The sequence below is a fragment of the Notamacropus eugenii genome, chromosome 2 (assembly GCF_028372415.1).
Source record: "Notamacropus eugenii isolate mMacEug1 chromosome 2, mMacEug1.pri_v2, whole genome shotgun sequence".
Classification (NCBI taxonomy): domain Eukaryota; kingdom Metazoa; phylum Chordata; class Mammalia; order Diprotodontia; family Macropodidae; genus Notamacropus; species Notamacropus eugenii.
In genome coordinates, this window is record NC_092873.1 from 17040484 (window position 1) to 17051261 (window position 10778).

General features: G+C 53.9%; 1 protein-coding gene across 1 annotated transcript; it reads left to right on the forward strand.

The window, feature by feature from the left end:
- Window positions 1–823: 823 nt before the first annotated feature.
- Window positions 824–10349, forward strand: STIP1 (stress induced phosphoprotein 1). Its single transcript, XM_072638939.1, has 14 exons — window positions 824–950; window positions 3926–4135; window positions 4227–4368; window positions 4464–4605; window positions 5133–5301; window positions 6246–6372; window positions 6452–6554; window positions 6657–6777; window positions 7346–7442; window positions 7552–7676; window positions 8320–8356; window positions 8640–8743; window positions 8918–9090; window positions 9862–10349. The coding sequence occupies exons 1-14, from the start codon at window positions 942–944 to the stop codon at window positions 9932–9934; spliced, it is 1632 nt and encodes a 543-aa protein (XP_072495040.1). The 5' UTR covers window positions 824–941; the 3' UTR covers window positions 9935–10349.
- Window positions 10350–10778: the final 429 nt, after the last annotated feature.

The window sequence follows — 10778 nt, forward strand, 5'->3', positions numbered from 1 at the left end:
CGAGTAGGCGCTTTTATGATCCCTGTTTTCTAGCTGGGGGCAACTGAGGCAGTGGGAGGTGAATGGCCTTGCTAAGTGCTTTCCCCGGCACCCCACCTCCGGTGCAGAGCTCTAAGCGCCCCCCACACCCCGCCCCCACACGGCAGCCCATTTCACAGAGGCCGACCCTGCCCCCTGGGACCCCTGGCACCCCTGGCACCCCTGGCACCCCTGGCCCTGCCCGGACTCCTTCCGTGAGCCTGCGCAGTTTGAGAGGGCAGAGTGTATCGGGGAGACGCTCGGGGTTATACCCGAGGGCGCCCCCCCGGGTTGCGAGAAACGAGCACCTCCAGCCTGGCCGGAGCCTAGGCACTCCCCACGAGTTAAGGGAGCGGGGGAAGGGCCAAGGCCGTGGCAACAGTCTGCTCGAATGGCAGCAGGAGCGACCTATCAGAGCCAGGCGCTTGGAGACCCTGCGCCCAATAGAATCGCTCCTTATCGCTGGCTCTGACGTCACTGTGCCCGTCAGTCCAATGGGAAAGGTGGAAATTTCCAGAAGGAACTGGACCAATGGGTGCGACCAGCGCCAGCCAGACCGGCGCTCTCGCCAACCAATGAGTATAGCAGACGAACGCCTCTCTGCCAGTCGTCAAGCAGGCTCTGGGGCGGGCCGTGCCAAGGAACGCCCAATGGCGAGGAAGAAAAGACTAAGGGTGGAGCGAATCGCCGTCCGCCGTCCAATGAAAGGAAGGTGCCCATGAATGGCGGAGAAGTCAGCCTCTCGGAGCGCTAGGGGGCGGGGCTCGGAAGGAAAACTCCACCAATGGGGCGGCTACGAAGGGGCGGGAGCCGGGAGTCCCGGCAGCTTCTAGTAGGTTCCAGAAGGCGGCGCGTGCGGCTGGGAGCTGGGCGCGAGCGGGCTGGCGGACGGATTCGCGGCTGCCTCGGCTCCGGCCCGGGCCATGGAGCAGGTGAGCGGCGGCCGGCGGGCGAGCAAGGGAGGAGGGCGAGCCGGGGAGAGGTGGGGGGGCGGTGAGGCCCGGGGCCGCCGCTGAGGTAACTGAGCCGGGGCTGGGGAAGCGACCGGGGCCCAGGGAGGGGCGGGCGGGCCCGGCCGGGCCAGGGTCAGAGGGCGGTTATTGGGGTGCCCAGGGCAGATTGAATCTGAGGGGAGGCGACGGGACCCAGGACTGGCGGGGGAAAGTACTGGAAGGGGGGAAAGAATGGGGGGGCGAGAGGGGGAGGAGCAAGGCCTGGGATGGGGGGGCTGTGGAGGTGGGGGGAGGGGAAGGGTCTGGAGGAAAGGCGAGCCTGTTTCAGGGGGAAAGGAGAAGGGCTCTTGGGCCCATCCGGGGTAGAGAGACCTCCAAGGTTTGGGGGTTAGCCCGAGGAGCCGAGCTAAGAGACAGGAAGTAAGGGGGGGGGGGGCAGAGGCAGGACTCCCAGCGGGGGGTCCAGGTCCGAGGAGGGCAGGCCCTCGTGGGGCTCCAGGGATGGGGGGAGGGAGTCAGCCCGGCCTTCCGTGAAATCCATGGGGGGTAAATGCAGGAGAAACTGGGAACTGATTGAAGTAAAGGGGGGGCAAAGTGAAGTCAATGGGGGCGCCCCGAGGCAGGCTCTCTGTGCCTCTGGGGCGTCCTAGTGAAGGTGCCTGGGCCTCAGGTGGGGGCTCTTTGGGCTCAAAGGCTTTGAGGAAAGGGGCCCTGGAGCAGACTAGGGGACACCCCCCCCTTTTAGCTGGACACAGCAGAGCTGATGCTCGGGTTGGGACCCTTCTCCAAACGCAGGCTGCCTCCCCAAGTTTTTGGGTTCCTCGGAGGTGCAGTGATGGGATGTAAGAGGCCGGGTCAGTACCAGAGGCCCTGGGTGGCAGACCAGGCTTGTGGGAGTGAAGGGAGAGGTGTCTCTGTTGTGGTAGGACGACAGGACTTGGCTTTCTGGCTCACTCTCGGGGGCCTGGAGGACAGGAAGGAAACTTGGAGGGTCCCATCTGGGGTAGAGTGGTCTGTGGGCAAGCTAGCCTTGAGTGCTTAGGTCTCTAACATTTAGATACCATCTAGGGTTCCTCCCTTACACTCGTTTCACAGATAAGCAAGCTGAGGTTGAGAAAGGGATTGGTTCGGTACCCCACATGGGTGGGGACTAGAATCCAGGCCTTCCTGCTGTCTACCCTCTGTCTCTACATCCCAGGTCTGAGAATAACCTCATCCTCGCTGCCGGATGGGTTTGTGTGTTGTCTCATTCACTTTATGGTTAGGAAAGTCCATGAGTTGTAAGAAACGTTTGAACACCACAAGCTGGAACGTTGGGGAGGGGGGCGGACTCAAATCTTGAGAGGCCAGTCTTTTAAGTTAAATTTGTAGCACAAGTCAGGTCAGACTTTTCCACTTGAGCTCCCCTTTGTAATCGCATTGGGGAATCACCCACACTCAGTGTGCTCTTTTTATTTCTTGACTGGCCCAAGCTTACCTGCTGAGTGGGATTTCTCGCTCCTTCCTCCATCAGACTTCAGAATCCCCAAGTTAGAAAGGCCTTTTCAGTCCCACCTGTGCCTGAACTGCAACTCTCTCCATACCTGCCACAAAAACCAGGAGTTACATTGGGAAGGCAGCCATTGCAATGTTCTTGTTGTAGTGTTCTTACTAAGGATGGTTGCATTTGAGCTTTATATTGGCTTTTCATTTTAAAGGATGTACAAATGGGGGAGAGAGGGCACTTTTCAGATTAGGGATAGCTGTTTCCCTGTTTGAGGTTCTGCCCCTCACACCCATGTGTGAGAAGCTGCCAGCCTTTCCTCAAAGGCCCTTGTCTGCTGGTTTGAGAGACATCCTGAAGTGGTACCACAGACCCTCTCTCATGCATGGTCCTCCTACATTTACTTCAACTGGAGGTTAAAAAAAATGAGTCATAGATTTGGCTGAATTAAACTGAGCAGGGGGCAGGCTTTATTTCAATCTCCCAAAGTGATCTTAGGGTGCCAACCCTCCCCTTTTTCCCCCTATTCCTTCGCCATTTGAGAGAAAAGTGTTTGCCTGTCCTATGGATGGATGACTCATGACCACTTCAACGAGGGGAGGGTTCTTCTTAGCCTCAGGAACATGGTCTAACCATGCCAAAGAAATGGCATCTCTTCACTCTGGAAGTAGGAAGTCTTTCCCAGTTTTCCAGAAATCCGACTGAGACACCATAACAGAACAACATGTTCACATGCTCTCTTTGCTAACCAGTTCCAGCCCCAAGGGAATCAAGAGAGTCTCTGTTGGACTTTTGGGAAACGTGACAAATCCAAACTGCCCTTTTTTCCCAGGTTAATCCCTAGGTCAGTCCCACAGTTTTCCTTTTGAGCTTATCTCTGTGCCTGCACATTTTAGATCTCTTGATTCAGTGAGGAGTGGGAAAATTTGAAAAGAAATTAAGCTATTCCAGCCTGCGAGGGAGCCTCTATTTACTGTTGTTACCCAATGAATTTCAAGGTCCAATTCCATCTTTCTGTGTTTTGGCATAGAAAGAAGCAGTTAATTTTAGATTGTGGTCAAGTGGAGTCATAGAAAGTGTTTTGGACCTGGAATTCAGAGAGACCTGGATTTGAATCCAGCCTCTGATTTAGCTCTGTGGCTAGATGAGCCATTTAATCCTCGAGTTTCCATTTCCCCATCGGAAAAATGGGATTCATGCCTGTGGTACTTGACAGGGTCATCCTGAGGTTTCAGAGAGGTGTGTATATGTTCAATCCTGCAAACACTGAGAACTGTTTGTCTGAGCTCATCAGGGAAGGGGGACCTCCATCAGAGCAGCAGATTTCTACCTGGAAGGCCAGCCTTCTCCATGGAAAAGCTCCAGCCATGCAGTGGCCTTGTATTCCCACGAAGAGCACGTGAGGGAGTGAAAAGCTGGAGTTGAGGGACTTGGCCCTGGTGACTCGCCTTTTACCTCCTCCCTTTCTCAGGTGAATGAGCTGAAAGAGAAGGGCAACAAGGCCCTGAGTGCCGGCAACATCGATGACGCGCTGAGATGCTACTCAGAGGCCATCAAGCTGGACCCCCAGAACCATGTGCTGTACAGCAACCGCTCTGCTGCCTATGCCAAGAAGGGGGAGTACCAGAAGGCTTATGAGGATGGCTGTAAGACTGTGGACTTGAAACCAGAATGGGGCAAGGTGAGCTGGGGAGGGGCCTCTTGGGGGCAGCTGCCAGCCCCATGCGGTGGGCTTCCTGGTCCTCATCGGGGCTCTCCTCCCCTGCTTTCAGGGCTACTCTCGGAAGGCGGCGGCTCTTGAGTTCTTAAATCGGTTTGAAGAAGCCAAGCGGACCTATGAGGAGGGTCTTAAGCATGAAGCCAGCAATTCTCAGCTCAAGGAGGGGCTGCAGAACATGGAGGCCCGACTAGCTGGTGGGTGGCAGCGCTGTCCCTTGTCCCCTTGAAACCACGGCCTCCCCAGGGGACCCTTTGTAACAGAATATTGGGCTTTGTTGTGTCTGGTGCAGAGAGGAAGTTCATGAACCCCTTCAACACCCCCCACCTATACCAGAAGTTGGAGAACGACCCTCGGACTCGGGCCCTGCTGAACGACCCCAGCTACAAAGAGCTGATAGAGCAGCTACGTAATAAACCCTCAGATTTGGGCACGTAAGTGAGGGCATCTTTACCCAACCCCCCGCCCCCTCCTTGAGAAAGAGCTGCCCAGTTCATGTATCCCCAGTGAGAGAGGTACCCATCAAGACCCTCAACAGCTCCCCTGCCCAGACTTCCCTTTTATCTTTTGATTTTTGGTTCTGACTGGTTTTATTGGAACACTGGTTCCTCCCACCAAAGCCGATTGGCAGCACCTTAAACTGTAGCCTTCTGGCTTCCTGGAGAAACCAAGGCTGAGGGACTTGCCCATGAGTGGTTACATCTCTAGTCTGTTGTTAAAGGCATGATCCCATCCCAAGGCCAGCTCTCTGTCCAGCATGCCGCATTGCCAGGCTTGCTGCCTTCTCTCTGACTTATCTGAAAGCTAGGGTTGTTCTGAGGACGTGTGGGGAGAAAAGGAACCAGGGGCTCTTGGGAGTGGGAGGTGATTTGTCTGATAAAGACGTGGCTCAGCAGGAGGTCTGAGCTGAGGGTCCTTTGGGGATACCAACGGCCACTCTTTGGTATTGCCCACATTCCAGGAAGTTGCAGGACCCCCGTGTTATGACCACACTGAGTGTACTCCTCGGTGTGGATTTGGGCAGCATGGATGAGGAGGAGGAGGTGGTGTCCCCACCACCACCCCCTCCCCCCAAGAAGGAGACTAAACCTGAACCTATGGAGGAAGATCTCCCTGAGAACAAAAAACAGGTATGGGTCCCACAGAAGACTGTCGTCCTCCCCATCTTTACCCTGCACCAGCTGTCCTTGTCTTCCTGAAGGAGGCCTGGGGGGTGTGTGGTGGAGGACTCCTGTTTCAGAATTGGCCCCCCCAGGTTTGTTGAAGGCCGTCAAGAAGGAGTAGTTTTTGTTGGCTTTAAAGCAAGCGAATAAACTGTGCATTGGGTGTTCGTGACAGATGTAGGACAGTCACACTCAGGCGCTCAGTGGCCCTCCATGGTCACTGGCATCAGGCCCCTGTTGAGTGTGACCATTGACCCAGGTACATGGTCCCTGCCTTAACTGGGAAGAAAGTTGTAATACTTCTTCTGCTCATTGCCTTTAAAACTCCATCTAAAGCAGTGTTGGGAACAGAGTGTGGTTGGTACAAGTCTCGTGCTTCACAGCAGTGCCAGGACACCTTATAGGTTCTCTGTTGGTGGTAACAGCAGACCAGTTGCTCCCAAATTTAGCACCCAGCACAGGGCCTTGAGGGGGCTGTATGAGGGGTCTCTGAGCTGGGGTAACAGCCCCACAGGCATGAGCTAATCACTCGTGTCGTGGCTTCAAGTCCCTTTTTCCCAGCCCTCCCACCACCCCGTTGATCATTGTTCCCTGACAAGCCAAATCCTGTGTTAGTGTGGGTGGCCAGCAGCCAGGAGCCAGAAATAAAACTTGTCCCAAACTAAGTAGGGGGTCTGTGAGGAGTGGGGCCCGACTTCCTGCTCCCTGTTTTCTCGATGGGATCTACGTAGTCAGTGATAGGGTGAAGACATCGGGGCTGGGAGAGGTTTCCCTGTCTCCCCAACACCTGTCCCAATAGGGTGAGGTCTCTGAGGCTGCTTGGGTCCCTGCTGACGTCTGGCTTTGGGGGTCGCCTCCTCTTTGTTGCATGGCCCTCATTTTGTTCTTCCTTCTTTTTCACGCTCCTGCAGGCTCTGAAAGAAAAGGAGCTGGGAAATGATGCTTACAAGAAGAAAGACTTTGCCACAGCCCTGAAGCATTATGACCGAGCCAAGGACTTGGACCCCACAAACATGACCTACATCACCAATCAGGCAGGTTAGTGCACTGGGCACAGCAGGAGCAATGGGGGCCCTACGTGGGTGGACGGACGGGCCTGACTCTTCTGTCTTGGCAGCGGTGTACTTTGAACAGGGTAACTACAATAAGTGCCGAGAGCTCTGTGAGAAGGCCATCGAGGTGGGGAGAGAGAATCGAGAAGACTATCGGCAGATTGCCAAGTGAGTTCCCTTGCGACCCCCGACTCAAAACGAGGGAGGGGGTGGGCGGATTCCTGATGAACTGGAACTCGGCTGAGCCGCCCTGCACTTCCCTCTTTCCAGAGCTTATGCTCGAATTGGCAACTCATATTTCAAGGAGGAGAAATACAAGGATGCCATCCACTTCTACAACAAGTCCCTGGCTGAGCACAGGACCCCAGATGTTCTCAAGAAATGCCAGCAGGTCAGTGGCAGCGTTCAAAACAACATGTTTTCCCCAACTTCTGTCTGCTTGGAAGAGTTTCTTTCACACTCTATTCTTTTTCACTCAAAAAATGACTAAGTAGAAACTGGAGGGATCTTTGGGAGGACCTGAATCACCCGTTGGCACCTGCCGAGGGGACTGACAATGGGCAGTTACCTTGCTTCAATGCCGCTTGGACAGGGGCCTCAAATGCAGCCTTCAGTACCTACAGCATAGTCAACCTTACAGTTCCAATTATCCCAATACAAATTTTCTTACAGAATAAGTTGTGTGATTTTCTGCCCATTGTCAGTTAAATTTTGTTTGAGAAGCTTTCAGAATCAAAACCTCACTGGAATGTCTGGTTGTGTTGCTCATGGATGGGTTTGGGGGGAGGTTTTCTTCATAAGGAACTTAATAATAACAAATGTCACGTTTACCTGAACCTTGAAGCAGATTCCAAATCTAACCATGTATTGTTTGGAAATGCAGGCCTCAGCACAGCTGGCTCTTGGAAAGGGGGTTCCAGGCTGGCTTTCCCAACATCTGCTTGGGTTTCTTCCTACAGGCTGAGAAAATCCTAAAGGAGCAGGAGAGGCTGGCTTATATCAACCCAGACTTGGCCTTGGAGGAGAAAAACAAAGGCAATGAGTGTTTCCAGAAAGGTACTTGTACCCTGAGGGAGTGCGTGCCTCTGCTAGCGGCCACCAGGTGGCTGTGATGGGCAAGGCTGCCGGGGGTGGCAGAGGCTTCAGGCTTTCTCCTCTTCCCCAGGGGACTACCCTCAGGCCATGAAGCATTACACAGAAGCCATCAAAAGGAATCCGAAGGATGCCAAGCTGTACAGCAACCGAGCAGCATGTTACACTAAGCTTCTGGAGTTCCAGCTGGCGCTCAAGGTCAGGCAGAGGGAGTGGGGGCGTGGGGCCCTGTGACTGGAAGGGCTCAGGGAGGCTGCCCCTCCCTGGAGTCAGAACCTTTCCTCATCTGCCCCCAGGGAATTCCTTGTTCCTCATTCAGGACCCAAGAAGAGAATCCTTAGCAGGACTTATCCTTGGTTTTGTCCCTTTATCTGAAAGGCCAGAGATGCTCGCATGCCCCCTATGCTCACCATTGAAGAGTGCACTCTGTTCCCTTCACTGTTCTGCAGAGTGGAGGCTGACAGGCACAGGGCAAGACCAAACCTTGCGCCTCTCTGCTCCTGGGCTCATCTGAGGGGAAGGGGCTTTTTCTGTGCGTGCCCTGCCAACAAGGACAGAGAGATCCTGCAGCTACTGCTGTGCCCACCTAGCATGGGACTGTGGCCAGCAGCCAGTGCAGGCCCAAAGGCAGGTGTGGAGGCACAGGACTGGCATAATTTCTGATCTCAATGGACAAATGAGCTGAAGGCCTTGGTTGTGATGTCACGTAGTCAGTTCTTACCAAGTCCCGGGTTTCTTGGTTGGTGAGATTTCAGGTGATCCACACTGAGAGGGACTTAGGAAGGGTGAGGACCCAAACAACTTGGTAAGACTGGTCCTGACCTTGGCCTTCTCTCTTTAGGACTGTGAGGAATGCATCCAGCTGGAGCCAACCTTCAGTGAGTACTGCTCCTACTGTATTTGGGGGAGGTCTCAGGTCAGTCTCTGTCTTGCTTCTTTGTTGTGTCTTTGCTCCTCCTGAAAAGATAGACTGCCAAGGCTAGAGACAGCTTGTGCCTCAGCCCTGGCACATTGTGACGTAAGGGAGAAGTATCGTGTCCTCCCCTCCCCTGCTTCAGTTGGGGGGTGTTCATGTAGGGAGCTTCCCATCTGGAGGGGCTTCCTTAGGGTCTGGACTTTGTCCCCCCACCTGCCTCCCAACACCCCTCATTCTACCCACAGTCAAAGGGTACACTCGGAAAGCAGCTGCTCTGGAAGCCATGAAGGACTATACGAAAGCCATGGATGTCTACCAGAAGGCCCTAGATCTGGACTCCAACTGTAAGGTTGTGGCCTGCCCCTAGCACCCCCAAGCCCTGGCCTCTCCCTATTGCCACCTGCCTCTGGCCATGTTCCCTCTGTTTTTTCTCTTCCCCCCTGCCCATTATTTCAGACCTGCTCGGTGGAAGAACCAGCTAATGCTGATGGCCTCCTCTTCTGTCCCCTTCCTGGGCATGTAGGAGGCAGCAGATGGCTACCAGCGATGTGTAATGTCCCAATACAACCGTCACGATAACCCTGAGGACGTGAAGCGACGAGCTATGGCTGACCCTGAGGTGCAGCAAATAATGAGTGACCCGGCCATGCGGCTCATCCTGGAGCAGATGCAGAAGGACCCGCAGGCACTCAGCGAGTAAGTTGGAGGGTTGGGGTACGCAGAGACATGGGGACGAATGGTCAGGGCTCAGGTGAGGGGGCTTCACAGAAAGCCTTCTCCGCATCTTAACGCCCGTTCCAGATTGGCCACCTCTCTGTCTCCAGCCCTTTGGACCCTGAGGGCAGGCTGATGAAGGCTAGCAACCCCCTCTCAGAAAAAGGCCTTTAAACTGATGCACTTTGCAGACCCTTTTTTTTACCTTTTTTTGTCTGTCTCACAACATGACTAACATGGAAATAGGTTTTACATGATTGCATATATATGACCTTTATCAAATTGCTGACTTTATCAATAAGGGAGGCAGAAAATTTGGAACTCAGGATTGTATAAAACGAAGGTTAAAAATTATTTTTGTAGGTAATCAAAAAAATGAAATATTAAGATAATGTTTTGATTAAAAGGCCTTTAAAGGCATCAAAAAAAATACATCAAAATATATCGGAGTGTAAAGGAAACCCGGTTCTTCTGATGTAGAAGGCTCTGAGTGTTTTGACAACAAAAACAGATGGGGCTTGGGTGAAGAGGTAGGTTCTGGTCCTGGTCCTGCCCCTCTGGCCGAGGGCTGTGATCAGCCCCACTGCACCGGGGACTTGGTGATGTGCTTGCTGAATAGTGCAGAGTTCAGATAACTGCTTAGAAGGGAAGAATCAGCTAGCTTGGGGTGATACTGGAGGGGGAGCAGAGGTGGGTATGGCCAGCTTTGGGCCCTGGGCTTCTGAGCATTCATGTCTTCATCCTCCTTTCTAGACACTTAAAGAACCCTGTAATCGCCCAGAAGATCCAGAAACTCATGGACGTGGGTCTTATTGCAATTCGGTGATGACTTGTTGAGCCCCCGTCCCTTCCCCCTCATCTGTGGAAAGAGAAGCTGGGACCGCGGCAGGAGCAGAAAAGGGGAAAGAGACCCACACCTGGTCTCTATGTTTATACATATATACATACATATATGTGTGGAAGACACAGACTTAGTCGCCGCTGCCTTGTGGCTCCCCCAGCACATGCATGGTCTCTTCACTGCTGCCCCTTGGGGCCCATGGCCTCCCCTCCCCCAGCGCTGTCCCAGCTGCTCTCCTCCCCCTTAGTTGGTTTTGTTTTTTATTCGGGGCAGTAGATGTGTCAGGGGAGGGAAGGGGCACCCTTTTCCTCCCTTGAGTCTTGGCTGCCCCTGCTCATTGATTGTTAAATCCACGCCCCTATCACCTCCAAATAAAATAAGCCAGTCGGCGTGGTTACAAGTTGCTGTGGTCTTGATTCATTTTTTTCTTAATCGGCAAGCTTGGTTGTGTGTGTGTTTCATCGTTTCATGGGTCTATGCCCACATCTGAGGGCAGAGCTTCACAGAGAAGAGATGGGGGTCACTGCATAGTGGGAGGCCTGGGCTAGGGTGGATAAGAGATTCCCTGGTCACTAGGGGGAGCTGTCACCCTTCAGCTGTGGCTTCACAGATCAAGGACAACACCCAGCTGGCACCCCACCGATGATCCATGATGACTAGAGGAGGGGAAAGGCTTTATCTTTCTGCTTCCCACCCCCCTCTTTGCTACAGGGGTGGCCCTGGCCGAGTTTTCTCATTACTGAGGGCAAGGGCGTTCCCTGGGGGGTCAGCTGGGTGGATGAAGGAAGGAGTCCTGTGTTGGCCTAGAACTTCCTTATCGACTGTCAGC

Coding starts and splice junctions, on each gene's coding strand:
- STIP1 (XM_072638939.1), top strand. Junction 4,606..5,132: donor AAACCCTCAGATTTGGGCAC/GTAAGTGAGGGC, acceptor CCCACATTCCAG/GAAGTTGCAGGACCCCCGTG. Junction 6,778..7,345: donor TTCTCAAGAAATGCCAGCAG/GTCAGTGGCAGC, acceptor TTCTTCCTACAG/GCTGAGAAAATCCTAAAGGA.